This window comes from Loxodonta africana, chromosome 3 (assembly GCF_030014295.1).
Source record: "Loxodonta africana isolate mLoxAfr1 chromosome 3, mLoxAfr1.hap2, whole genome shotgun sequence".
Lineage (NCBI taxonomy): Eukaryota > Metazoa > Chordata > Mammalia > Proboscidea > Elephantidae > Loxodonta > Loxodonta africana.
This window is the reverse complement of record NC_087344.1, coordinates 82,499,915-82,526,619: the sequence shown is the minus strand read 5'-3', so window position 1 is coordinate 82,526,619 and position 26,705 is coordinate 82,499,915. Positions and strand designations below refer to the sequence as shown.

At 49.8% G+C, this 26,705-nt stretch overlaps 4 protein-coding genes across 19 annotated transcripts in view; 2 read left to right on the top strand and 2 right to left on the bottom strand.

Moving 5' to 3' along the window:
- The window catches only part of TESK2 (testis associated actin remodelling kinase 2), a 160,568-nt gene extending 149,408 nt beyond the window's left edge, over positions 1-11,160 (top strand). For 4 of the 6 annotated variants that reach the window (XM_003415566.4, XM_023554659.2, XM_023554660.2 and 1 more), the window contains exons 6-11: positions 8,242-8,324; positions 8,556-8,640; positions 8,894-8,977; positions 9,205-9,291; positions 10,014-10,131; positions 10,436-11,160. In XM_003415566.4, coding sequence (XP_003415614.1) covers positions 8,242-8,324; positions 8,556-8,640; positions 8,894-8,977; positions 9,205-9,291; positions 10,014-10,131; positions 10,436-11,160 — 1,182 coding nt within the window. The remainder of the gene's footprint in view (positions 1-8,241; positions 8,325-8,555; positions 8,641-8,893; positions 8,978-9,204; positions 9,292-10,013; positions 10,132-10,435) is intronic. The other 2 variants (XM_064281887.1, XM_064281886.1) reach the window with 2 other exon arrangements.
- Positions 11,161-12,266: 1,106 nt separating this feature from the next.
- Positions 12,267-15,585, bottom strand: TOE1 (target of EGR1, exonuclease). Of its 2 annotated transcripts, none has more exons than XM_023554671.2 (8): positions 15,453-15,585; positions 14,381-14,523; positions 14,262-14,302; positions 14,019-14,115; positions 13,735-13,911; positions 13,327-13,586; positions 12,970-13,129; positions 12,267-12,887 (listed from the first exon to the last, which is right to left on the bottom strand). In XM_023554671.2, exons 1-8 carry the CDS (start codon positions 15,502-15,504, stop codon positions 12,267-12,269), a joined length of 1,551 nt encoding a protein of 516 aa, XP_023410439.1. In that variant the 5' UTR covers positions 15,505-15,585. The 2 variants fall into 2 exon arrangements, with proteins under 2 accessions (XP_023410439.1, XP_003415613.1); XM_003415565.4 differs by having other exon boundaries at positions 13,735-13,893.
- On the top strand, positions 14,561-24,482 carry MUTYH (mutY DNA glycosylase). 10 transcript variants are annotated; one of them, XM_003415563.4, is made up of 17 exons: positions 15,054-15,783; positions 19,750-19,875; positions 19,980-20,097; positions 20,678-20,826; positions 20,915-20,954; positions 21,062-21,135; positions 21,273-21,314; positions 21,397-21,468; positions 21,549-21,662; positions 21,750-21,847; positions 21,927-22,071; positions 22,152-22,215; positions 22,397-22,588; positions 22,694-22,830; positions 22,925-23,077; positions 23,283-23,324; positions 24,031-24,482. In XM_003415563.4, exons 2-17 carry the CDS (start codon positions 19,843-19,845, stop codon positions 24,160-24,162), a joined length of 1,605 nt encoding a protein of 534 aa, XP_003415611.2. In that variant the 5' UTR covers positions 15,054-15,783; positions 19,750-19,842; the 3' UTR covers positions 24,163-24,482. The 10 variants fall into 10 exon arrangements, with proteins under 10 accessions (XP_023410433.1, XP_023410434.1, XP_023410437.1 ...); XM_023554666.2 differs by lacking the exon at positions 21,750-21,847 and having other exon boundaries at positions 15,046-15,783; XM_023554663.2 differs by lacking the exon at positions 19,750-19,875 and having other exon boundaries at positions 15,052-15,783.
- HPDL (4-hydroxyphenylpyruvate dioxygenase like) lies at positions 23,729-26,392 on the bottom strand. The gene has a single exon (XM_023554672.2). The coding sequence runs from the start codon at positions 26,046-26,048 to the stop codon at positions 24,933-24,935; it is 1,116 nt and encodes a 371-aa protein (XP_023410440.1). The 5' UTR covers positions 26,049-26,392; the 3' UTR covers positions 23,729-24,932.
- Between the last annotated feature and the right edge of the window lie 313 nt (positions 26,393-26,705).

The window sequence follows — 26,705 nt, the reverse complement described above, 5'->3', positions numbered from 1 at the left end:
GTGGCACAGTAGTTAGGATCTTGGCTACTAACCAAAAGGTTAGTCTAGTTGGAGAGACAGGTCATTACACAAGAGCTATAATAAAGTATGGCATCGTGTGGTGGGATGCAGAGCAAGGGATGGGACACATCACAGCAAGCCACATAATCTTTTAAGAGACTTGGACTGTAGCAGTCCCTGGGACATTTAGGAAGGCAATTCAGTCTCTGGTCTCTCTATGCTGTGAAAAAAACCTCTTAACCTTTCTCGAGGCGTAGAATTGATCCTTTTTTTCTTGATCCCATTTGGATTTATCAGTGAGTTTGTTGGGGGTGGGGGAGAGAGGAAGTGATGGCACATTGAAAACCTTTTCCTTTTTGCTCACAATCACTATCCATTCCAAAACCCAAACCCAGTGCTCTCGAGTCGATTCTGACTCATAGCGACTCTATAGAGCAGAGTAGAACTGCCCCATAGAGTTTCCAAGGAGCACCTGGAAACTCTAACTGCGGATTCAAACTGCGGACCCTTTGGTTAGCAGCGGTAGCACTTATCCACTACGCCACCAGAGTTTCCCACTAGCCATTAGAGAAATGCAAATCAGAACTACAATGAGATACCATCTCACCCTGACATTACTGGCACTAAACAAAAAAACAGAAGGTAACACATGTTGGAGAGGCTGCGGGGAGATTTGGAACTCTTACGCACTGCTGGTGAGAATGCAAAACAATGAAACCATTTTGGAAAAAGATATAGCGCTTCCTTAAAAAGCTAGAAATAGAATTACCATACAATCCAGCAGTCACACTCCTAGGAATATATCCTAGAGAAATAAGAACCATCACTGGAACAGATATATGCACACCCATGTTCACTGCAACATTATTCACAATAGCAAAAAGATGGAAACAACCTAAGTGCCCATCAACAGATGAATGGATAAACAAACTATAGTACGTACACACAATGGAATACTACACAACAATAAAGAACATGAATCTGTGAAACATCTCACAACGTGGATGAATCTGGAAGGCATTATGCTGAGTGAAATAAGTCAATGAGAAAAGGACAAATATTGTATGAGACCACTATTATAAAAATTCATGAAAAGGTTTACACACAAAGAAACAGTCTTTGATGGTTACAAGCGAAGGGAGGAGTGGGGAGGGAAAACACTAACTAGACCATAGCCCACCACTGCCGTTGAGTGACCGTAGATAAGTGGTAAACTTGGTGAAGGGTAAGATAGTGCACAATACTGGGGAAGTCAGCACATCTTGACCAAGGCAAAGTCACAGAAACTTCATAAACACAGCCAAACTCCCGGAGGGACTGAGTTAGTGGGCTGAGGGCTGGGGACCATGGTCTCGGGGGACATCTAGCTCAGCTGGCATAGCATAGCTCATAAAGAAAATGTTCTGCATCTGACTGGTGAGTAGCATCTGGGGGCCTTAAAAGCTTGTGGGCAGCCATCTAAGATGCATCTACTGATCCTACCCCATCTGGAGCAAAGGAGAATGAACAAAATCAATGACACAAGGGAAAGAGTAGTCCAAAGGACTAATAGACCACAATTACCACAGCCTCCACTAGACCGAGTCCAACACAACTAGATGGTGCCCAGCTACCACCACCAACTGCTCTGACAGGGATCACAATAGGGGGTCCCAGACAGAGCTGGAGAAAAATGTAGAACAAAATTCAAACTCAGAAAAAAAAAAACGACCTGACTCACTAGTCTGACAGAGACTGGAGACACCGGAGAATATGGCCCCCGGATACCTTTTTAACTCAGTACTGAAGTCACTCCTGAAGTTCACCCTTCAGCCAAAGATTAGACAAGCCTATAAAACAAACAATAACACACATAGTTCAACCATGTATACAAGACTAAATGGGCACACCGGCCCAAAAACAAAAATGAGAAGGCAGGAAGGGACAGGAAAAGTGGACGAATGGAAATGGGGAACCCGAGGTCAAGAAGGGGAGAGTGTTGACACATCATGGGGTTGGCAACCAATGTCACAAAACAATTTGTGTATTAATTATTTAATGAGAAACTAATTTGCTCTGTAAACTTTCATCTAAAGCACAACAAAAAAAGACGACATAACAGCCAAATGCAAAAAAAAGAAAACCATTTTTGTTGCTGTTGTTGCAGAAACAGCTTTAGCTTAGAGCTAACACTAACGAAAGGACTGAGCTGAGAAGCTCAGATGGTTTTATTCAGTGCCAGTACTGACTGTGCAACTGTTGCAGGACACCTCAGGAATTGCTGTCAGGTGCCTAATCTGGTCCAGTTCTGAAGGATTTTTGTAGGTCTCCAGGAAATGTATCCATGGCCACCTCTTTGGTTTCCCTTCATTGAGAGCTCAGTTCTACTACAGAGAGTCAAATGTATGATTAGTGTATACATTCTGACACATGCTTTTGAGAGAAACCCAGTTGCTTCAGTCATCCAACCAAACTTCATTGAAAAAAGTTCCACTGAGCTCTTTCTGTGTGCTTGTGCTAGATTAGAGATAAAAACCAAAACAAAAAAAGAGAGATACAGAGGTAAATTGGACCATTCTCTGCCCTTGAAGAGGCAGTCATGTAAGGTGCTGTGCAGCAGTGAGATGTATTATAATAGGGGTAAGGACAAAGAGGAGTGGGAGCCAGGCAGCAGCAGTGCCTTGGCTGCTTTTTGGACCTAAAGAGGGCACCTCTCCCCTTAGAGAAGTCTAACTGAGCTTCTCATGTCTACTGCTTTATCTAGGCAAGGCTACCACATTCAGAATTCTTCATCCTCTATGTAATGGGCTTTGCATCCCAGACAGCCTGAAATCAGTTCCAGTTCTTTCAGAACCCCACAATATTCTGAGCTCCACATTTTGTGCTCTGTAGCCATATAGTCTGTACCAGGGCCATGTACATTACAGCTTGGATAAGAAATGCAAGCATTACACTAGATGCCCTGAGATTAACCCAGCATTGGAGGTAAGATTAGGGTCCCAAGTAAAGAGGTCTTATTGAAAACCCTATGGAGTGCAGTTCTACTCTGCAACACATGGAGTCATCATGAGTCAGAACTGACTTGATGACAACTGGTTTGGTCTGTTTTTTTCTTTTTTTAATTGTACTGTCTGCACAAACAGTGCTGCCTACTCAATGGGCCCTGGCCCCAGCTGCCTTCCTAAGACTACACTGCTCCTGCCATGGCCTTGCTGCCTCCAGCAGGAAACTTTCAGCCTCCTCCCTCTGGGGAGGCTACTGGGGAGAGCCCTGTAGAATCAAGAGACCTGGGTCTTAACCACTTATAGTTGTAAGCCTCACTTTTCTTATCTGAAATGTAAAAATCTCAGATCTGTACATCTGACAATATATTGTGAAGAACCAATGGGATTATGTTTGTGAAAAAATGTTTTAAATTCCATACAGATCGATGTAGGCAATATTTCACTTACCCTAGGGGCTGGGAAGTATTCTCTAGGGCCACCTTTGTCTAAAGATCACTGCTTTCCTAGAGTTTTCAGTCTAGTCAGGGGAAGGGATTAGAAACAGACACTTTCATCATAATATGGCAGATGCTAAGATTAGAGAGAGCAGAATGCATCGAATACTTTGAGAAAGGATGCTTAACTCAACCTGAGGGTGCAGAGAGGCTTCTTGGAAGAGACGATGCCTGAACTGAATCTTGAAAATTAAATTCTACTTAGTAAGTATATGAGGAGGGTTAGTATTTCAGAGTAGGGGAATGGCAAAAGCAAAGGCACAGATGTATTGCCTGCCGATTTTGAGGTTGGAGTGGTGGGAGATAAGATTGAGAGGAGTCTGATTATGTCATACCATCTACCCTGGATTTTACAGATAGGAAATGAAGAGCCATTGTCAGCTTTTTAAAGCAATAACAGCTGTATTGATATATAATTCACATATGGTATACAATTCAGCAGTTTTTAGTAGATTCACAGAGTTGTATAATCATTCCAAAACCAAATCTGTTGCTGTCGAGTCAGTTGTGACTCATAGTGACCCTATAGGACAGAGTAGAACTGCCCCATAGGGTTTCCAAGGCCACGTTTTTCTACCTTGGAGCAGGCTGGTGAGTTTGAACCACTGACCTTTTGGTTAGCAGAAGAGCGCTTAACCATTGTGGCATTGTATCCATTAGCAGTCACTCCCTATCTCCCCCTTCCTAAAGTTCCTGTCAACCACTAATCTATTTGCAGTTTCTATGGATTTGCTTACTCTGGGCATTTCATACGAATGGAATAATACAATATATTATTGTTGGATTTTAAATAAGGGAGTTACAGATTTGCATTTTAGGAAGACCATGCTGGCATGAATGAGGATGGATTATAGAGGTCAAGCCTGGAGATCCAGAGACTAGTTAGAAGGCTATTGCAGTATTCAGGGGAGGAATGATAAGGACTGAACTTGGGCAGTAGTGGTGGGGTTAAAGAGAGAGAGATCAGTTTGAAAAATGTTTAGAAGGTAATATTGGTTGGAGGAAGAGTAAACAGCCTAGAATGAATCCCAGGTTTCTAGCTTAGAAAACTGAGTGGAAAGTGACTACCAGGTGCCATAAAAATACAGCTAGACCAGAACTATTGCCCTGAGATAATTTTTAAACCGTAAACCAAAAATGTCCCCTAAATTTTTTAAAGTCTTCTTAAAACTGAACAATAATTGAGCTTAACATAGGGTTGCTGTGAGTTGGAATTGACTGGACGGCAACAGGTTTGGTTTGTAAAGAATGTCTGCCTTGAGCATTATGCGTTTTTAAGATCTATCTCTATGGGATCAAATTGACAACAGCTACTCCAAAGATTAGATAGAAAACTTAAGGGGCAGTGAGTTTATGTTGGTGGGGGAGAACAACTCAGAAAAGGAGGGTGAGAATGGTTGCACAACTCAGAGAATGTAATCAGTGTCACTGAATGGTACGTGAAGAAATTGTTGAATTCGTGTATGTTCTGCTGTGCATATTCTCAACAAGAACAAAAATAAAATAAATTACTTAAAAAAAATACAGCTAGAGTTGTAGGTTTTATGGGGGAAAGATAAGTTCAAGTTTGTATGTATGCAGTTCAGTATGAGTAATCCATTTCCAATGTCTGGAAATCTACTGGATATACAAATTAGGCTTGAGGAAAAAGATCAGGCCTAAGGATGTATTTCAGGGTCATTAGGACAAAGGAGATAATCAAAAATGTGGAAAAGCCTCTGCAACACAGCCAAGAATAGCTGCAGGCCCAAAATAGAACCTTGAGAGGATCATCCTTATGGAATGAGAAGAAGAGCCTGCATTGGAGTCTGCAGAGTAGCCAAAGGCAGAGAAAGAAATCCAGGAATGTAGTGTCATAGAGGCCAGTGCAGAAGAATCAAAAAGGAAAGGAGGAGATTAGCCTCTAATAGCTAGCTCCATGACCACAACTGCTTTATTCAGCAGCTCTGCATACCCGGTACTAACACAATTCTTGAATCATGTAAAACACTGAAGGAAGGCATCAGCAAAGTCTAGAGCAGAAAGACCAAGTTGGAGAACTAATTTTGTCTGTTGGGTTTAGTGTCATGGAGGTCATTGGGATCCTCAGTGATAATACTTTCAGCAGAAGCCAGTGAGGAATGAGTGGGAGATAAGGAAGTAAAGACAGTGAGTGTTGCCTATAAAACTTCTCTAGCCCAAGACCCCTTTAAGGGCAGGCTCAGAAAGTTTGTTGGAAAGTACCATAGGGACTAACCCTGGTTAGGTTTCCTCTCCATTTTCCTTATCACTTCCGATGCAGATTCCTTGAATTTGTCTTTTTTGGTGGGGAAAATGTTTTCAGAAATGCTGAGAGGGCAGTGGATTCACTCCAGACCAGAGGCAGACTGGCCTAGGCAGCTTTGTCCCACGTGAGGCACTGATCATTCCTGCCTTAGCCAATTTCTGAGCTGCTCACAGAGAAATTACTTTCTCCTGGATGGGTGGTTTGCAGTGAGTGAAGTGTAGGCCTCCGTGAATGTGAAGATGGGGCAGCAACTGAACAGCTTTAACAAGGGCAGTGCATTGTGATTATGTTCTGCTCCTTATCTGCTATTCTCAAGCTGACTTTAACAGGGTGTTTCTGAGGGCTGTAAAACAAATAGCAAACAGGACTTTAGACCAAGCCTTGGAGACAGGAGTTGCTGGTGAAATAGGAGGAGGAAGGGAGTGAAATGGGTGACATATTTGAGCTGCCACTGCCTAACAGGCCAGTGCCCTATAGCTTAGGCTTTGGCTGTCTAATAGGCAGGCTGGCCTAGGGGCCATCCTCTCACAGGCAGTCAAAGTCAGGGAGCCAGGGGTGCTGAGCCAGGACGACTGACAGGAGGGCCAGATCCAGGACAAACACCAAGGAAGGACTGCCTGCTTGGAGGCCAGAGATGGCAGGTGTCTTCCTAGGATCCGGAGTAGGAGAGGATGTGATAAAATCACAGGCTCCTTCCAGCATGGGGAAGGAGGAAGAGAACAGTGTGATCAAATCAAGGCCAGAGTAATGGATTGATTTGTACCTGATGTGGAATAAGCAGGAGGTAACTTGGCAGTGCCTTGGCAACTAGATGCCAAGGCTAGTGAGGAGGAGCGGGGGCTGGTTTAGGTCACATAGGGCCTCGCTGGCTCCAAAAATGTTCCTGCGAGCCAAGGATCCCTACTCTCTGTGCCTTTGGAGGAAGGAGGGTGGGGTGGGGTCCATGTAGGGCTATTTTGAATGCAGTTATTTGGGGAGAGGTGGTTGCTGCTTTGTATTTATTTACAGGTCATTTGGGTTCATGCTTTCTCTGGAGGCAGTAGCATTTGTTCAGTGAGCATGTCCTGAGCCTCTCCCATGAATTGAGTACTGTGAGGAAGGAAGGCCCAAACCAGAACCTGCTCCTGAGGAGCTCAGAGCTTCTGTGCTAAACTGTAAGAAGAGGTGGCATACAGCAGGTGCTAAAGGGCTTGAGATGAGTGAAAGAGATGAGGGTGAGAGCTGGAGAAATCACCTTGGAGAGGTTGTTGTTGTTAGGTGCCATAGAGTTGGTACAGTGACCCTGCGTACAACAGAATGAAACACTGCCCCATCCTCACAATTGTTACTATATTGGAGCCTATTGTTGCAGGCGCTGTGACAATCCATCTCATTAAGGGTTTTCCTCTTTTCACTTACCCTTTACTTTACCAAGCATGATGTCCTTCTCCAGGGACTGGTTCCTCCTGATAACATGTCCAAAGTACCTAAGATGAAGTTTCGCCATCCTCACTTCCAAGGAACACTGTGGATCTATTTCTTCTAAGAGATTTGTTTGTTCTTCTGGCAATCTATGGTATATTTAGTATTCTTTGCCAGCACCATAATTCAAAGGTCAATTCTCTTCCGGTCTTCCTTATTCATTGTCCAGCTTTCACATACGTATGAGGCGACTGAAAATACCATGGCTTGGGTCAGGTGCACCTTAGTCTTCAGAGTAACATCTTTTTTTAACACTTTAAAGAGGTCTTCTGCAGCAGATTTGCTCAGTGCAGTACGTCTTGGTAAGGTAGCTTTCCTTAAACACAAAAATTTCTAAGGAGAATTGGGAGAATGTTCCAAATGGAAGGGAAGCACTATAAGCAAAGGCAAAGGTTTGAAGGGCCTGTTCATGTTTGTCAAGTCAAGCTTGTTTGTGCCAAGTTTGGATGTGGATGTGTGCATGGGAGTTCTGGGAGGGGATGGGTAAGCGGGGAAGGAGGGTGGAAAGGTTCATTGGATAAAGCCAGACCATAGAGGTTGCTTGTAACCCTATGGACCATCAAAGTGTAGGCTTGGACACATTCTTATATTACCTGGCAAGGTCAGGCCTGGGCTTTGGGTCTCTGCAGTCTGAGGAAAGGAGGAAGGAAGGCCAGAGACCTGATAGTTTGTCTTCCTCCACTAGATTGTAAGCTCCAAGAGGACAGTGGTTTCTCTTTTGTTCAGTGAGGTATTGTTGGCACTTAGAACCATGCCTAGCGCATAGAAAGCATAAATATTTGTGTTTGAAGCATGAAGTGAGTGCTAGGACAGCCACCCAATCTCCAGTACTAACTCATGTCACGTGGCTATCAGAGCACCCAGGGCTGATCACTGAAGACAGTCTAAGAATGTGGTTCATCAAGGAGTAGAGGACAAAGTGTTCTGTGTGTAGACTCAGGGAATGAGTGAGGAGAGAAGGGGTGGGTGATGGTAACTGAGGCTGCTGGTTCCCAGTTCTGAGCCACATTGTCCTCTTCTTCTTTGGAAACCTTAGAATTGCCTGATAAAGAGGGATGAGAATGGTTACTCTGCAGTGGTGGCCGACTTTGGTCTGGCTGAGAAGATCCCTGATGTCAGGTGGGTAGTCCTAATGGGTACTGGGGTCACAGAGGATGGGGGTTGAAGCTAAGGGGAAACTTCAGAGTCCTCTCTAGAAGCCAGGACTTGGTCACAGCTCAACCTCAGCTCCCTAAATTTGGTCACTCCTAGTCTGTGCCCCACCCTTGGTGGGGGGGAACTCCCTACGGTCAGAGATCCCATTGTATCAGCCAGTAGCAAGCTCATTCTCCACATAATCTCACCCCACAGCATGGGGAGTGAAAAGTTAGCCGTGGTGGGCTCACCCTTCTGGATGGCACCTGAGGTTCTTCGAGATGAGCCCTACAATGAGAAGGTGAGTCCGGGGACCTCAGGTCCTTGTTCTCCTTAGACTCTCTTAGGAGAAAGCATCCAGGATCACCTTTATGTTCAGAGTGAGAATCCACATCGTTCTTGCCAAGAGCAGGGCTGGTATTTGGCAGCTGCCCAGTGAATGAATTTGAATGAAATCTGGGCAATAGGGCCCAGGCCTGGGCTGGGAGACATGGGAGGCAGATAGCTCATGCTCACCCCATGAAAGAAAAACTCAAGGTCTGACCACCCACCAGGCGGACGTGTTCTCTTATGGCATCATCCTGTGTGAGATCATCGCCCGAATCCAGGCTGATCCAGACTATCTCCCCCGCACAGAGGTGAGCTGCAGGGATGGGGACCCACTGGCATAGGATTGCTTTTGAGGCTACGGAACTGTTTCGTCCTTGGGATGGTGCTGCTGGAATTAAGACTGTGGCTACTTCTCAGGAACACTTCCCATTTTCTCCTTGAGCTGGCCAGGTCGGGTGGGGAAATTAATGACCTATGCCCACGCATGTCCCCATAACCCCCTCATGCCCAGTGTCCCCCCCATACCCATCCACAGAACTTTGGGCTGGACTATGACGCTTTCCAGCACATGGTGGGAGACTGTCCCCCGGATTTCCTGCAGCTCACCTTCAACTGCTGTAACGTGAGTGTCTTTCTCCCCAGGGGCTGGCTGAGCCCTTTTCACTTGGTTGGGACTGCAGGGAGAGGCTGCTAATTAACCTCATATGGGGCTTTCTCACTGGATGAGTGCCAGGTGGCATGCTTTCTCTGTGGCAGTGCCCTCCCCACTTATCTAGGCCTAGCCAGGCTCTCCAGAGCCCTGGACCAGGGAAAGAAAAATTTGCTATTATCCAGTCCTCAGCCTGCACGGTAGACTCACCAGTCCTTGCTTTGGGTGTTGATGGAGCTCTGGCCAGGTTTTATTGTCTGACTGTAGATCTAACTGGTACTGTGTCTCCATGGGAAAGGCTCTCCTAGCCTTAATTTTATACAACTCTGGGGCTGGACCTACTTTTTATGGCTGAGGGGTAGGTAGGCTTTCAACAGGTAGCTCCCAGAGACATGTTAGCAGCAGAACTCAAGAAAGAATGAACCAGTGTGAGCATGAACATATACTTTTGAAGGGTCCTGTGTCAAACAGGAGGATAAAGCATACAGAAAAGGAGATAAGACGGAGGAAGGATAATAAGACAATAGTATCTTCCCTGCCCTTAGTCCTGGGTGTCACCCTCATGGCCTGGGGCCTTCAGAAAAGATCTCTTAGCTGAACATCTGAATCTTTTAATATGCCAGAAACAGACTTGAATGCCATCCTTGGGGTGGGAGTTGGAGGGCAGAGCTAATGGCTGGTGTGGATGCCTACAGATGGACCCCAAACTGCGTCCATCCTTTGTGGAGATTGGGAGAACCCTGGAGGAAATTCTGAGCCGCCTACAGGAGGAAGAGCTGGAGCAGGACAGGAAGGTGCAGCCCACAGGCAAGGGTAAGAGAGAGTGGGACCAGAGAGCCCAACCTGATCCTAAGGGAGGAAATTAGGGTGTGGGGCCTTCCCCCCTAGGGTTGTGATTGCAAGATCCCAAGTCCAGAAGCAAAGGGGAGGGGCTGAGGATGATGGGGAAAAAAAAAAAATACTGAACCCTGTAAGAGTTGTGACTTGGCATATTGCTTCCCTCCTCTGTTTCCTATCTACCTTGCTTTCACAACTGTGAATACTTTGTAGTACAAAGTGCTGCTTCTACTTGTTATGACTGGTGAGAGTAACCCCGACTTGTCTCACTATTCTTTAGGACTTACAGAGAAAGGACCTGGAGTGAAGCGACTGAGCTCACTGGATGACAAGATCCCCCCCAAGTCTCCACGTCCAAGACGTACTATCTGGCTATCTCGAAGCCAGTCAGACATCTTTTCCCGTAAGCCACCACGTACAGTGAGCGTCTTGGACCCCTACTATCGGCCACAACGAGGTGCTACTGCCCGCACCACCAAGGTCAACCCTTTCAGTGCTCGTCAGGACCTCAAAGGTGGCAAGATCAAGTTTTTTGACCTGCCTAGCAAGTCTGTCATCTCCCTTGTATTTGACCTAGACGCACCAGGGCCTGGAACTATGCCCCTAGCTGATTGGCAGGAACCTCTGGCCCCGCCTGCTCGACGGTGGCGTTCTTTGCCTGGTTCACCTGAGTTCTTGCGTCAAGAGGCCTGTCCATTCATGGGCCGGGAGGACTCACTATCTGATGGGCCCCCACCACGACTCAGTAGTCTCAAGTACAGAGTAAGAGAGATTCCACCATTCCGGGCATCTGCCCTACCAGGTGCTCCAGCCCATGAGGCCATGGACTGCTCCAGTTCCCAGGAAGAGAATGGTTTTGGGCCCAGGACCCAAGTGGCCAGTCCAGGCCCTGCAGGTGTCTCTGAGGAGATGGAGGTTGAAGAAGAAAGGCCAAGAAACTTGGCCCCAGTCCCCTTCTCCATCTCAGGCATAGGCTGGCAAACCCAGGGAGAGCAGGATGGGTGAGGGGGTTAGTCCCCTGCTCACCTTGGGGATGGACCTTCAGCTGAAGCCACAGGCCCCGCTGGTGCACAGCCTTGATTCTTCCGTGGAGCCCATAGAGCAGGCAGGCTATGTCAGGCCAAGCTCAACTTGGGCTCCCAATGCCTAAATGGCTGTGTATGAGAGGAGAGGCAGCAGTGAAAGGCTTTCCTAGTTAGGGCCAACAGCTGATACCAGGCTTCTGAAATCCAGGAAGGAGGTCGAGCTCCCACATGACCCCCCAGTGCATTTCCCAAGACAGGACCAGAGGACTCTTAGTTCTAGGTTAAGCTGGCAGGCAGCTATTACCCCAGGTTCTTCCCCCATCCCAGGTCTGTCTCTTGCCCTTTCCTGGGGCATGTAAGCTACTGGACAGAACCTGGAGCTGACCAGGAGGCCATAAAAGGCATGGCTGTTTCTCAGACCTGAAGACTGGGGCGCTTCTTGCCAGCATGTCTAAGACACTTGAATAATTGCTGTTTGCACTTACTGCACGGTCAGACCACATCACTACATTTCTATGCAAGTGGAGGACAAGGCAGCGTGTAGTGGTCATGGCTCTTAGCTAACCTACTCAAAGACCTTTTCCAATTGATTAATCTATTTTCCTATTTATGAAGGAGTCTTAATGTTCTGCCCTTAAGACTTTCAACCTTGTGGTTGGGAGTGGGCTGGTTTTGTAGGCCCTAGGGCCTGCTATATGTATTTGTCAACATGTGATACACCAACTGGTTAAATGGTTTATACATGGACTGATTTTCTTCCTTTCCTGCTATGGCTGGAGCTGTGGGAATAGTCTGTTCTTACAGAGCCGCAATAAGAAATAACCAAAGATGAAGCTGGTCAAATATTTTCATAGCTTGTTTCTGTTGATTTTTTAAAACTTTCTCAAGATAGTTTCAGATTTAAAAGTAAATAAAGATGGTGTTATACAGGGGCTAGTCGGCCTTTTTATTTGTACCTTTGTACCTCAGCCTCTGAGGTAAAGGAGAGGGTCCAGTGGCAATGCAGTATCTCTGCCAGGACCCCAAGTTCCTCTGTTCTACCCTCAGCTACTCTTCATAGGCCCCGAGTGCTGTGCAGAAGTTGGGTCAGCTGCTGTCCCAGGCCAGCTTCATCTTCTGGCTGTGGGCTTTGGAGGAACGGGAGAACTGGCTCTTGGCCACTGTGAGGGGTACAGCTTTGCCACTCAGGTATACTTTGTTGTGGCATTCAGGTAGCCAAGGTCCAGAGCTGTGGGATTGGGTTCCTTGGCTCACTCTCACATAAGCCATCACATAGCCTGTCATAAAGGCATCGAAACCAGCCCGGTGCAGCCCATCCCCAGGCACTGGGTTAGGACTAGCTTGACTGCTTGGCACTTCTGGGGTAGCCATGTCAGTGCCTCCAGGCCTTGAGGCCTTAGGCCCCATCTGTAAATCATTTTTGTGATCATGCTCACAACCAGGCTGGTTTGTAGTCTCATTCTCAGCCACCTCTTGCTCAGTTTTCTCAGCCTTGAAGCCATCCTCACAGACCTGCTTCATGGGAGGACCATCCTCAGCTTCCCCAGAGATCTGTGTCCCCGACAGGCCCAACAAAGCTCTCCGCCGTTTATCCCGCCGTCTCCACCGTCGCCGCTTATCTTCCACCACAGCCTCGTCAGCGTCAATGATGAGGTCAATGTTATGGGATCGAGGACACTGTGGTCCCAGGGGGCACCAGCCATAGGCCTAGAGATAGGAAAGCGTCTTAGGAGAGGGGTACCAGGCATCAGACCCTCCCTTCCCCCAGGAAACGGGTGGGTGCTCTCACCGAGAAGTTGTCACAGACACTGGTGGGATGGGGACGGTGGGTTGCAGGAGATGTGCAGCAGCGGTAGTCAATGTGGGCCCTCATGCTGGAAGGGTAGCTACAGAACTCCAGGGTAAGGTGTGGGCTGCCAGCTGCCCGCTGCTTCCCATTTTCCCGCTCACTGCAATAGCGCAAGAGGGTATTGGTCTACTAATACGTAAACTCCATGAGATTAGGGATTTTTGTTGGTTTTGTTCACTGCTGAATCCTCAGCACCTAAAACAGTGCCTGGCACATGGTAGGCACTCAATACATGTCTTAAATGAATGAAATAGACTCATACCAAGCCCCGCCCCTTTCCCTCAGCTATCCCCTCACCATTTCCTGAAGGCATACTCTAAGTAGGAGGCTACAAAGCGGGCATGAAACTCAACAGCGTATTTGGTGTCATAAATGCCAGCTGGAAACATCTCACACAGGTCAGCAGTGAAGGTTCCCAGGCTCTCAGGCAAGTGTGCATAAAAGTTCTGGTACAGAAACACCAAGTCTATAAGGCCGTTGTGTAGCACCAGTGGCCGACAGGCCCGGATTAGCTCCAGGAACAGTGTCCGCACAGACTGGCTCTGGCTCTCGTCACCCTGGGTGGAAGGAAAGGTTCATGGGAAAGAAGAGACTCCCCTAAGGAGCCTCTTCTTCAGTGTACTTAACCCAGGCCCCTCCACAGAAAGCCTTCCCTCCCTGCCTAACCCAATACTTCCCACCCTTGTGATTAGGCTAGAGATCTACCTTGTCATTGCCCTTGTGGTAGGGGATGCCCTGGGCATACTGCCGGTTGAAGTTGAAGCCATGCTGTACCAGGAACTGCACAGACTTTGGTTCTATAACATATTCCTCCATGCACAGTAGGGTCAGATTAAACACCTGGGCCAGGTACAAGTGTTCACCCTGAGAGAGGAAGCAGGGCTGCCATATCAAGTCTTAGGAGAAAACATCACACCTGATGTTCCCTAGGATCTCAGCCCTCCTCCTCCTAGCCACAGGCCTGGGACAGGGGTGAGATTAGTTCATACCTTGTCTGGCTGCTGCTTGAAGCAGGCAAGGCCCAGGGAGAGGATGGAACGGGTCCTGGCAGCTTGACACACAGCCTTGTAACGTTCCTCGATGCACCTTCGGGTTGGGTTTGGGGGTGGCTGTGGCTCAGAGTTAGCCTCATGGAGGACCCAAACCACCCAGAACTGTGATCCCCCATTCCAGGGTTAAGGTCTACCCCTCCTGCCAGGGCTGGGACTAAGAAGAACACAGATTATACTTACTGGTTCAGTAGACTCTTCCTGTCACCCAGCCCACTCAATTCCTATGGGTGGGTAAAAGGACAGTTGTGTCAGGCCCAGCCTTTTCACAATGACCTGTCTCCCTGTTCCCTGACCCTCACCGTGTCTACAGCCACAAAGCTAGCTGTCTTTATGGCCAGCAGGAGGGATGGCCATATCTCCTTGAAGTTGTCACTTTGCACATCCACCACAGGAACTTGTACTACCAGCTCCTTCTCAGATTTTGTGCATTTGCTGACACCGCCTGGGGGTAAGGAACGGGGTGGATGTTAATGTTCAGGCTAGGGCCCAGGGGAACAGATACTCCAAGCTAGGCCATGGCTGGGGCCTGGGGAGTAGTTTCCATTGGGGCAAGATATGGTAGCTTTTTCCTCAAGCCCTTGTATCTGTCATGCTCTACACACAGGCCTTGGAATGGACCAAAAAAACCAAACCTGTTGCCATCAAGTCGATTCCAACTCATAGCTACCCTATGGGACAGAGTATAACTGCCCCATACAGTTTCCAAGGAGCACCTGGTGGATTCAAACTGCTGACCTTCTGGGTAGCAGCCATAGCTCTTAACCAGTATGCCACCAGGTTTTCCTTGGAATGGACAGTACCATGAATTGGAGGAGAGGAGGCCTGAGGCCTCCAGTGGCTTATGTGAGCCTTTGGGATAATTTCTGCCTACAGCGCTAAGTATCACAATCTGTAGAAGAGGGAGGTTGAACTAGATGACTTTTGAGGTTCCTTCCACGTCCTGCAGGAAATATTTTGCAAGCTTGAGTATTTCAGCTCCCTTAATACCTTGAAAGGCTCCATACTATTCTCATGATGCTCCAGCACAAGCCACAGCCCCAGAACGCTCCAGAGTTTGATAAGTAATGCCCTCCACACAGTTTGTAATATGTCCCGCTTCCTTTGGACCACAACTCCCAATCTGCCCAACTAAACAGCCATCAGCTCAGACTACATCTCCCGACATACCCTCACTTCCCCTGACTAAACTCCCAACACCCCAGGCATTGCAGACCGAACCGTGATGCACACCGGGAGGTGTAGTCTTCTCCTGACTGGTTTGGGTTGAAAAAGCTAGTCCTCTGAAGCCCGAGGCCAGTTTCTAGAGCTATACGTCGCAGGCCTTCCCCGGAGCGTGTAGGCATTTAAGACGGCCCCTGAGAAGTCACTCACCGTCAGAAGCCGCTAGAGCTGAGGCTGCGCCATCATCACTGGTGGCGGCCATGACACCACGCGTCTCCCGCCTGAATTGTAGGAGAATGCACCCGACTTCCGCTTGGTTTCCTGGCGCGATTCCGACAGCCGGGGATCGGGGCGGGGCCTCGCTCTCAGCGTCGCGGACGGGTTGGACTTCGGTTCCGACTTGCGGAGTCTGGCGCTGGGGAATCGGTCGCACGCGCGCTGAGAGCCTATTGGCTGGTGCCTCCTGGCAGGCCGCCCAGATTGGCCGGAGCCTCACCCCTGGAGTCTGTCTCTGAGCCCGGCGCGGGAGACGGCGCGGGAGGTAATTTCTTCTCTCCACACGCCCCCGCGGGAGCTTGGAGCTTAAATTCTCGGTTGTCTTCTTCCACACGGCCCAGGGAGGTGGCGGTGGGGTGTGTGGGATGGCAATGGGGAAGCAAGGCTTCCCAGAGGAGGTGGCGATGCCTGATCTAAGCTTAAAGCGCGTGGGACTTAGGCAGAGAGAGGGTTTGCGGGAAAAGAAGGGTGTTCTGGGCTTGGGCAAGCTCCTAGAGAGAATGGAGAGCTCAGTGCGTTCCAGGAAGTGAAAGGCGGGGAGGGGGACATAAGGCAAGGCTGGAGAGGAGGTAGGGAGACTGGTTAGCTGGGAGACTTGTGCAGTGAGCCAGGCAAATGACGATCACGAACTGAATTAAGGCTCTGTCCGTAGGGATGGTGAGAAAAGGACAGGTTGTAGAGCAACGAGGAGGTATAATTGATCTAGAGGGTGACTGGATGTGACTCCTCTAACCTGAGAGAGCCGACACTAAAAAAAAAAAACTACCAGAGATAAATCCTTCCCCAAGGGCTCTGGTTCCCATCACCTTGGCCCACAAAGGGCTCTCAGCTGTTTCTCCTTGATTATTAACTTTCTAGTCCATCTTCAACCTCTCTCGCTCTACTGAGTCCTTTTCGTCATTATTCAGGATTGCACAGATTTTGCCCATCCTAAAAAACCTCAACCCATTAATTCATTTCACAGTATTTTTGTGTACAGTTTACCTGGCACTGTGCTCAGCCCTGTGGCTATAACTGGACAAAAGAGACTCAGTTGTTGCCTCCATGGAGTTTTACAGACAAGTAGGTGAAGCAGACACCAATTAAAGAATCACAAGTAAATGTAAAATTACTATTGCTGTAAGAGCTAGGAAGTCCCTGAGTGGTGCAATGGTTAATGTACTCAGTTGTTAACTGGAAGGTTAGAGGTTCAAGTCTACCCAGAGGCACCTCAGAAGAAAGGCCTGGCAATCTACTTCCAAAAAATCAGCCATTGAAAATCCTATGGAGCCCAGTTCTACACTGACACACATGGGGTCACCATGAGCAGAATCAATTCAATGACAACTGGTATAAGAGCTACAACAGAAATACAGAAGAGGGTAAGATAGGGGGACCTGATTTGGACATTAAAGTTAAGACCTGAAGAATGAATAGATGGTAGATAAAGCATAGGAGAAGAGCTGTCTAAGCAGAAGAAATGGGCTGGGTGAAGGCCTCATGGCAGACAGGCACTTGAGGTTTGAAAGAACTAAATTCAAACCAATGTGGCTGGAGCATAGTGAGTGAGGGTGTGAGGCAGGCAGAGCCCAGATCATTGGAGCCTACAAGGCCATATTAAGAAGATCCTCTCTTATCATAAGAGCGATTGGTGTGACAGCCAAAGTCCTCATTGTGGAATGGCCCACAAAGTTCTTTGAGATCTGGCTTCCCCCCACACCCTTTACTTCTCTGACCTCATCTCTCACCTTCTGCTTATCACTTACCCCCTCCTCATTCCATTCTAATCATACTGATCTTACTGATCCGCAATCACCCCAGCACCCTCCTTAGGGCCTTTGGACTTCTTATAATACCCTTCCCACAGATACCCGCATGGTCAATTCCTTTAACTGTTTTAAGTCTTTGGTCAAATATCACTTCAATAAGGTCCTATAAGGAGGAGCCTTGGTGGCACAGTGGTTAAGTGCTTGGCTGCTAACTGAAAGGTCACCATCCGCTCTACAGGAGAAAGGTATGGCAGTCTGCTTCCCTAAAGATTTCAGCCTTGGAAATCCTATGGGGTAGTTCTACTGTGTCCTGTAGGGTTGCTCTGAGTCAGAATCGATGGCAACAGGTTTGGTTTTTTTGGTTTTAACATCCTATAAAGGAGCCCTTGTGGTGCAGTGGTTAAGGTTGGAGGTTCAAATATACCAGCAGCCGCCCTGGGGGAACAAGATGTGGCAGTCTGCTTCTGTAAAGATTACAGCCTTGGAAACCCTATAGGGCAGTTCTGCTCTGTCATATAGGGTGGATATGAGTTGGAATCGACAGCAATGGGTTTTTGGTCAACATCCTATAAAGTCTATTCATTATGTATATTATTTATTATGTGCCCTCATTATGCTATAAGCTCCGTGAGGACAGGAATCTTTGAAATTTTATTTACTGAAGTATTCTAAGTACCTAAAACCACTTCGCACATTGTAAGCATTCTATAAATATTTGTTAAATGAATTAATAGGAAGCCATTGAAGGTTTTAAGTGAGGAAGTAACATGATCTTGAAGAGATCATCTTGCTCTTTGGAGAGTGAATGTTAGAATGAACTGTGGAAACAAGCAGGTTTGGTGAAGGAAATTTGGCTATGAAGGGAAGGAGAGTGGGTCTTGGCTGGAAGGGACTGGAGGAGCAGGACCCTAAGAGCGGAAAAGGAGGACAGTGCAAATGGAGCTAAGTTTGTGTGTTTATTTTTTTCTGAGGGAGGAAGCAAGGTCTTTTTATGAAAATAAGTGATGAAGTGGTGAAGTTGAGGGTTTGAAGAAAGGGCTTGAAACAGGTGTATCAGGAACTGCAGTATATAAGAGTGTAAGAGCGCAGCCTCTGAGGGCAGACTAGGTTTGAACGGACAAATTACTTAATCTCTACAAGCCTCAGTTTCCTCATCTCTAAAATGAAGGTAATACTAGTACCTACTTCATGCAGTTGTCAGGAGTTGATTGAGAGATTTCAGTAAAGCACTTAGCATGAGAACTGGCATATAGTAAGCACTCACTAAGTGTTAGCTACTTTTAGCTATTAGAGAAAAGACAGCCAGAAGAACTGTGAGGGAGCAGTCAAGATCAACCGGATGCTTTTTCTCATTACTAGTGGTCAGCCGGCTGTGGCTTACTAGATCAGAAGATTAGGAGTAAAAATAGCTGATCTCTACCCCCCACTGATTTACCATCTGCTTTTGGACAAATCTCCGTCTCTGATCCTTGGTTTCTCTTTTCTATAAAATGAAGGTTTTGGACTATTGTTATATTATGTTGTTATGTTAGGTGCTGTTGAGTTGATTTTGACTCATAACGACCTCATGCGACAGAGGAGAGCTGCCCCCGAGGATTTTTTAGGCTGTAATCTCTACAGGGGCAGATTGCCAGGTCTTTCTCCTATGGAGCTGATGGGTGGGTTTGAACTGCCAGCCTTTCAGTTAGCAGCTGAGCACTTAGCCACTGCACCATCGACTAGATGACTACTAGAGGCCCTTTCAGCATAAACATGCTACATCTTGATTTAGGAGATAATATTGGAGCTGTTATTCCCTGTTCTAGAACATGACCCAGCTGGAGCTGCGCTCACAAAAACTCACAGCACATCAACTAGGCCCTGAGGTATAAAGACAATAGCTAGGACAATCTTCGAAAACATCTCTTAGGGAGACTTTCACCTAAACAAATCATAAACAGCACAAAAGACCCACAGACTTTCTACCGTTACCTTTTTCTATTAGCACTTAGTGAATAGTAAGATTTGTTGGACCAGTGAAGACCTTCCTGACTGTCATTACTGAATCTGTACCAGTGATTATTAAGAAAGACAGTTCAAGATATAGAATCACAGTGATTTAGCTGTTTTTAGCCAATCCGTGAAAAGGTGAAGCTTTCAATGGTTTTGCCCATTTGTAATGTTAATATGTATTGATATATGTATATACTGATGACTCTGTAGAGTTCCTTGGACAGACCTGGCTCTGGCAGCATGGTTATCTGTTGCCCACTTTGGCATCTTTGAACATATTCCAAATAAAACCTTTCTTTTTGCTGTACTGTAACTTTGTGATATTTTATCCTAGAACAGTTTCTAAACAGATAAATATTCCATGCTCCCAGATACCTCTAAACAACCCCAAATCCACACACACAGTCACAGTAAGCATCAGGGATACACAGGTGCTCCCCAACAGGAGGCCTCGGTCCTTGAACTGGCCCCTATTCGTTACCTGTCTCCAGGGCTTATACTAATGCCAGGCCCTCTGAGGCCAGTTGCAGAAGCTCAGCCATTCTGGTCATACTTCAGTGCCACAGCCAGCCAAGAGCAAACCCATGAGCATCTCGAGAGTGCTTGAGAAAAGTGAGGTATTATCTGTGGGTGGTATAGGGAGGGAGGCGGCTATACTCCCTGCAGTGCCCCAAGATTCAGCCTCGTGACTGACTACTTTGGCTGGTCCCTTGTGTTCTAGGCCATCATGAGGAAGCCACGACCAACTGGGAGAAGTCACAGGAAGCAAATGTCTAGGCAAGAGGGAAGGGAGAAATGTGTCCTCAACAGCAGCCAAGCCAAGCCTTGCAGCCCCAATGGTGAGGAGCCCGGTCCTGGTGGAGAGCTCAGGGGGCTGGTCTTATTGGCCATGAATGGGGCAGACTCAAGCTGGGAAGGGAGCATGGCATCAAGGCATTAAGAAACTTGGGAGCTAATTCTGACTGTTGCTGTATGACTTTGGGCTAATTGTGCTGAGTGGCACTTTTTTACCAGTAAAATGGGGCAGTATTGTGTGCAGGGCCTTCGTGGGGTTTAAATGAGTTTATGAGCCTGGAAGTGTTGTATAAACAGGAAAGCTCTGCCCAGGTGCCATGTGCTTGGCTGAAACTGTTGGGTCTTTATTATGGCTCATAGACAAAGAAACCAGCTATACGACCCTGGGAAAATTAAGGCCAGAAACTTGGCCAAGACTTCCGGTAAACACCAAAACCCAGTGCCCTTGAGTCAATTCTACACACAGCTAAAGAACGCTAGTCTGACCCCAGCTCCAAAGCTTAAGTGAGGGGATTGTGGGTAGCGGGAGACCTAGTGGGAATAGACAGCTAACCAGGCAGCCGTGTCCTGGGTCCTGGTGCACAGCCTGTGCAGGGACAATCTCAGTGTCTTGGGCACCCCCAGGTCTGGTCAGGCAGCAGGAGAAGGTGGTATTGCTGGCCTCTGTCTCCCCGTACCATCTATTCAAAGACACAGCTGAGGTCACAGCCTTCCGGGGGAGCCTGCTGAGCTGGTACGACAGAGAGAAGCGTGACCTACCCTGGAGAAGGCGGGTAGGCAGGCAAGGGACAGGGAGGGCAGGGTAAGAGGCTGGTACCCAGTCTCTTCACGCTGACTCCCCATCTGGGCTTCCGCTGGCAGGCAGAGAGTGAGGTGGACCTGGACAGGCGGGCATATGCTGGTGAGTATATCTCCTGAGAGTGTGGCCATCCTGCCTGGGGTCCCTTGGGGATGAGGGCTAGGACCAGGGAGGTCAGCAGTGCCCTCATGCCAGCCCCTCTCTGCCAGTGTGGGTCTCAGAGATCATGCTGCAGCAGACCCAGGTTGCCACGGTGATTGACTACTATACCCGATGGATGCAGGTGACTCCAGGGGAGGAAGGGGAGGGTTGTGGGCCAGATCCCAGATGAGAACCTGTCCTTTGGGTGTGCAGTTTAGAAGGGCTTCTTCACCTCCCTCACACTTGACCTCATCTCTTCTTATCTGCTTTGGGGTTTAGAAGTGGCCGACACTGCAGGACCTGGCCAGTGCTTCCCTGGAGGTGAGAGCCACCCTATGACGGGGGAATGGGGATAGCTGAGGACTGACCCACTAATCTCTCTGATGTCTGACCTCACCCACAGGAGGTGAACCAGCTGTGGGCTGGCCTGGGCTACTACTCTCGAGGCCGGCGCCTGCAGGAAGGAGCCCGGAAGGTGAGGGGGTGGCAGGAAGGGCAGGAGCCTAGGGGCCTCAGGTGTCTTGCTCATAACTTCAGCCTTCCCACCCCAATCAGGTGGTAGAAGAACTAGGGGGCCACATGCCACGTACAGCAGAGACTCTGCAGCAGCTTCTGCCTGGCGTGGGGCGGTACACAGCTGGAGCCATTGCCTCCATCGCCTTTGGCCAGGTGAGCCCATAGCCCCACCCCCACTGTGTGCCCTGCCCACCCTCCCCCGTCCCAGCCCAGGCTGACTCCTGGGCTCCTTTGTGCCAGGCAACCGGTATAGTGGATGGGAACGTAGTACGGGTGCTGTGCCGTGTCCGGGCGATTGGTGCTGATCCCAGTAGCACCCTTGTCTCCCAGCAACTCTGGTAGGATATTGGAGTAAGGGGTAGAGTGGGAGGGATGTCTCCAAAGGGTCTTTGACTCAGTGATGTTCCCTTTTTGCAGGAGCTTAGCCCAGCTGCTGGTGGACCCAGCCCGGCCAGGGGACTTCAACCAAGCCGCCATGGAACTGGGGGCCACAGTGTGCACCCCCCAGCGTCCACTTTGCAGCCAGTGCCCTGTGCAGAGCCTGTGCCGGGCATGCCAGAGGGTGAGTCATCTGGGGAAGGGGTAGTCAGGAGCCCTAGGGAGTGGCTCTTGCTCCATGACACCCCTCCCTATGCCTCTCAGGTGGAACAGGAGCAGCTCTCAGCCTCCCAAAATCTGCCACACAGCCTCGATGTGGAGGAGTGTGGTGAGTACCAGCCCTAGGCCCAGCCCCAGCCCTTCCCTGCCCTGTCAAGGAGCTGCCTGTGGAAGCCTCATTCCAGTTCTTCCTACAACCTGAGTACGTTTCTGTGGATCTGAGTCAAGACCTGGACTTGACACCTAAGCCCCCCTGGCCTGAGTGGGGTTTGGGGATCTCTTGCTTCCAGCTTCCAACACTGGACAATGCCAGCTGTGCCCATCACCCACAAAGCCCTGGGACCGTACCCTGGGAGTGGCCAACTTTCCCCGCAAGGCCAGCCGCAGGCCCCCCAGAGAGGAATACTCTGCCACCTGTGTCCTGGAGCAGCCTGGGGCCCTTGGAGGCTCTCGATTTCTGCTGGTGCAGAGGCCCAGCTCAGGTACCTGGATACCGGGAGTGAAGGAGTAATGGCATGAACGCCAAGGAAGGGATGGAGGAGTGAGCAGCTAAGGCCTACCGCACGTCTTCCTGCCTTTCCTTTCAGGTTTGCTGGCAGGACTGTGGGAGTTCCCATCTGTGACCACGCAGCCCTCAGGGCAGTGCCAACGCAAGGTCCTACTGCAGGAACTGCAGAGTTGGGCTGGGCCCCTCCCAGCCACCCGCCTCCAGCACCTCGGGGAGGTGAGTAAGCAGTGGAGGGGCGAGAAGTGATGGCTTTTGTGGCAACGTCCACGGGCCCGTTTCAGCCCCTTAAATCCCACCCCTCCCTTACCAGGTCATCCACGCCTTCTCTCACATCAAATTGACATATCAAGTGTATGGTCTGGCCCTGGAAGGGCAGACCCCGGTGATCACCACACCACCTGGCGCTCGCTGGCTGACCCGAGAGGAGTTCCACACTGCAGCTGTCTCCACTGCCATGAAAAAGGCATTTCTTTGTTGTCTTTGTTACACTTTTTTGTATTTCCCAAATGCTCGCTGTGAATCTATTACTGTGTAAACAGGGTGGAAAAAAAAAAAAAACATATATTTTAAACAGAAGTGCTGGGGTATGAAGTCGAGGGCAGAACACAGGGACTTGGCTCTTTGTGAGGAAGGTGCCAGCCCTGTACTCTCCCTGTCTTCCTGGCTAGGTGTTCCGGGTGTACGAGGGCCAACAGCCAGGGACCCACAAGGTGAGTGTCTTAGCCCTCAACTAGCCATTTCCGCCTTCAGGGGCTCTCAGTCAGTTAAGAGATACCTGCTCAGGAGAGCATTTTCTGCTTCAGGCTTCACCCGAGATAGAAATAGTTCCGGACTTTGGGAGTTTATAGTCTGAGGTCCAGGGTAGGGGGCCACACAGTGGACAGTACAATGTCACAGGTGTATGAAATGTTTGTACTGTGTTGTGGGATGTGGTGGGAAGTATCAGCTCTGCCTGATCATGAAAGGCTGCTTGGAGAGACCGTTTATCGTCTGGATCCCAGAAATGTGTCATTTTCTTCAGCTGTAGGACGGGAATTAGCAGTAAGGCCGTTCTTTCAAGGCCCAAGAGTAGCATGAGCAGAGGTGAAGCACACTGCAGTCTGTGGTGCACTGGGAGCTGGGAGCATTTGGTTTAGCTGGAGGGGCCAGCAGGGCCTCCCCAGGTCGATTAGGGCCTGAGGCAGCTGAAGCTGTTTTAGGTAGAAGAGAGAGGAGTTAGATGTGCATTTTAGGAAGATCCCTCTGGCTACCTTTTGGTGAGTTGATCTGAGGAGCACATACTGGAGGTCAGGGTGAAAGCTTTTGCAACATTCCAGGCTAGAACGTGAACTGAATCAGTGGAGTGAGAAGGGAACGGGAGGAGGATTCTGTGCAGCTCCCTCCTCGGTGCCTTCTTAGTTTGGCTTCTCTGCACAGGGTTCCAAAAGGTCCCGGGTGTCTATCCCATCGTGCCGGAAAAAGCCCAGCCCAGGCCAGCAAGTCCTGGATCGTTTCTTTCGGCCCCATGCCCCCACTGATGCACCCAGCCTCAAGAGTGCAGCCCAGTGATGCCTCTGGAAGTGCCCACCCTGAGAATCCTGTTGTTTAATAAAGTGTTTATTTTCTGTAGTCATTTTGGAAAGCTTTCCACCCCCTCACTCCCCACCTCTGAGGAACCCAGGAACTGGTCAAGTCCTCCTTGGTCCTGGCTTCCACTGGCTGAGCTCCCAGGAGAGGGAAAAGGCAGCTCCAGGGAGCACCTGCCAGTACGTGCCTGCAGTGGACACCCAATACCCTCAGTCCAGGTCTCAGGTCACCTCTGATTGGAGCAATGGCATTGCCCCAGGGCAGTTGGTTGGGCTCAGCCCTGACCTACCACCTCCCCACCTGCAGCTTCCTAGGGAGAGGGGAGGCACTGGGGAGGATTTGTTGTCTTAAATTCCTACCTCAAGTACTAAATCATAGTTATTTAGGGTTACATTACATAGTGTATACAGAAAAGCAAGGGGTTGATCACAAAATTTGGGGAGTGAGTGGGAGAGAAATGGGATCAGAGAGGGCACTTCGGGGGTTTCAAAAGTATTGGTTATATTCTCTTCCTGATCTTGTAACTCCTTTATTATTATTTATATTTTGCATATATATTAGGTAGTGCATGTAAAAAATGTTTCATAGTACCAACAAAGTCCACCTCCTTGGACCCCAGTTGAGAACCAATTTCTGGTGGGTGCTGAGGACACTGAGTAGAGGTCACACCTGGCCCATGGTGCAAGGTCTTTCAGTAGTCAGGTCTCTGTGGATGTTTCTCTGGGTGTGTCTGGACTCCAGTAACACCCTCCTCAGGCTCTCCGGCACCTGGCAGCCTGCTCCTGCACCGACTGCCACAGGGCCCTGATGTTGCCCTGGCCAAAGCCTGTGGCACCCTGCCTCTGAATCAGCTCCAGAAAGAAGGTGTCCTCGGGAAAGAGGGACTTGGTGAAGACCTGCAGCAGGAACTTGCCTTGATCACCATCTAGCAGGATCCCCTGTCTGGCTAGCAGGCTAGGTTTGTGACCTGCAGCTAGGATCTGGCCCTCCTTGCCTGGCTGCTGGTAGTAAGCCTCAGGAGGAGTCAGGAGCTGGCCCCCTGCCGCTGCCACACCTTCAGTGGCCACCACAATGTCAAGCGTGTACAGCCCTACGTGCTGCAGGCCCGGTCCTTGGTGTCGGGCCAGGAACTGCTCCACCTGGTCCTTTCCGTCAGTGCCCCCCGGCAGGGACTCAGCCAGCACGAGAGTGGGGACAGCACTGCCCGTCGGGGTCTGCAGGGCCGTGAGCCGCAGCCCGCCGCGCCCACCCACTGCAGTCACTTCTAGGCCCACCTCCGGATCCTCACCTGGGCTCAGAGGCAGGTGGCGAAAGCCCAAGCAGTCTTGGAACCAGTGCATCAGTGTGGGGGAGCTGCCGGGGGTGCAGGCCAGGGTCAGGTGGTCCACGTGGCTGACCCAGCCGGGGCCGGGCACCGGGGGCACAGGCCCAAAGCCTGGCAAGAAGGGCCCGCGGTGGCCGGCGCGCTCCAGCAAGGTCAGGCTGAGGTTGCCGACCGGCGAGTTCACCACCGCGTAGGTGGCCGCGCCCTGGGCATCCCGTAGGCTAACAGGAGGCACCGGGAGGCAGCAGCCCCGCGCAGTTAGCGCCCGGGCTGCGGCCGCCGCGTCGCCCACTTCGAAGCACAGGTTCGTGGCGCTGGGCACTGCGTGACGCGAGTCCAGGCCATACAGCGGGTCCCCGGGTCCCGCGCCCTCATTCACCAGAAAGATTGCGTCTCCGCTTCGCAGGGCTAGCTGCCGCCAGCCGTCCGCCTCCCGCGCCGCCAGGGGCTGGAAGCCGAAGAGGCGCTGCAGGTCCCGGGCGAGGGGTTGCTCCACGGGCACGTGGAAGGCAATGTGGCAGAGGCGGCGGGCGGACGCGGCCATGGCTCTCCGGATGGCGACCCCGGCCTGTCCGTCCCTTGGGGCCGCCCAGTTGTCGTTCGGTACCTCGGCTCCCGGTCCAAAACTGCTCGTCGGAATCCAATGGAATCCAATTCTGCCCGCAGTTTGCGTTTTTTCGTTCTTTTCGGGAGAGAAGTCACGGACCGATCCTTGTGGGGAGGGAGGGCTCGCGGTTTACGCTGCCGCGCCACCCGAACCTGGAGTTGCCACCGGACCACCGGGTTTGAGGTGCTAGCGGTAAGAGCCACGCGGAGTCAATGCCGGGGGCGGAGCCGGAGGTAGGGGGCGGAGCCGGCGATTCCGCGGGCTGCGCTCAGACCCTGTCGCTGAGGTACAGCGGGGAGGCAGGGCTGCCCCTTTGTAGGGCCTCGGCCCGGGTCACACCCTTGGTCACTGAGCCTTCCTCCCCCAGCTCCGAAATCACAATAGTCGCCTTCACTCGGAGCCAGGCTCTGGGCTGTCGCTCGTCTCTCAATCTTCAGGAACGGGAAACAGCCCTTGGCTGGGGGAGGAGCCTGAATTCTCCCTCTACAAGCTCAGAATTCCTTAGTAGTTTCATGTTTTATCTTTAAAAATTCTGGAGAATTTTCCTTTTAAATTTCATGTTTCTTTTGCTAAATTTTAATATGATGTGTTAAG

What these genes read in the sequence shown, in the direction of transcription:
- TOE1 (XM_023554671.2), bottom strand. Translation starts at nt 15,504, where the DNA reads ATGGCCGCCACCAGTGATGATGGCGCAGCCTCAGCTCTAGCGGCTTCT. An exon ending in GCTTTGTGGCTGTAGACACG is followed by an intron (nt 14,303 to 14,380) that starts GTGAGGGTCAGG and finishes ACCCACCCATAG; the next exon opens with GAATTGAGTGGGCTGGGTGA. An exon ending in ACCACAAGGGCAATGACAAG is followed by an intron (nt 13,587 to 13,734) that starts GTAGATCTCTAG and finishes CCTTCCACCCAG; the next exon opens with GGTGACGAGAGCCAGAGCCA.
- HPDL (XM_023554672.2), bottom strand. Translation starts at nt 26,048, where the DNA reads ATGGCCGCGTCCGCCCGCCGCCTCTGCCACATTGCCTTCCACGTGCCC.
- MUTYH (XM_003415563.4), top strand. Translation starts at nt 19,843, where the DNA reads ATGAGCATCTCGAGAGTGCTTGAGAAAAGTGAG. An exon ending in GGACAGGCGGGCATATGCTG is followed by an intron (nt 20,955 to 21,061) that starts GTGAGTATATCT and finishes CCTCTCTGCCAG; the next exon opens with TGTGGGTCTCAGAGATCATG. An exon ending in GGTGCAGAGGCCCAGCTCAG is followed by an intron (nt 22,589 to 22,693) that starts GTACCTGGATAC and finishes CTTTCCTTTCAG; the next exon opens with GTTTGCTGGCAGGACTGTGG.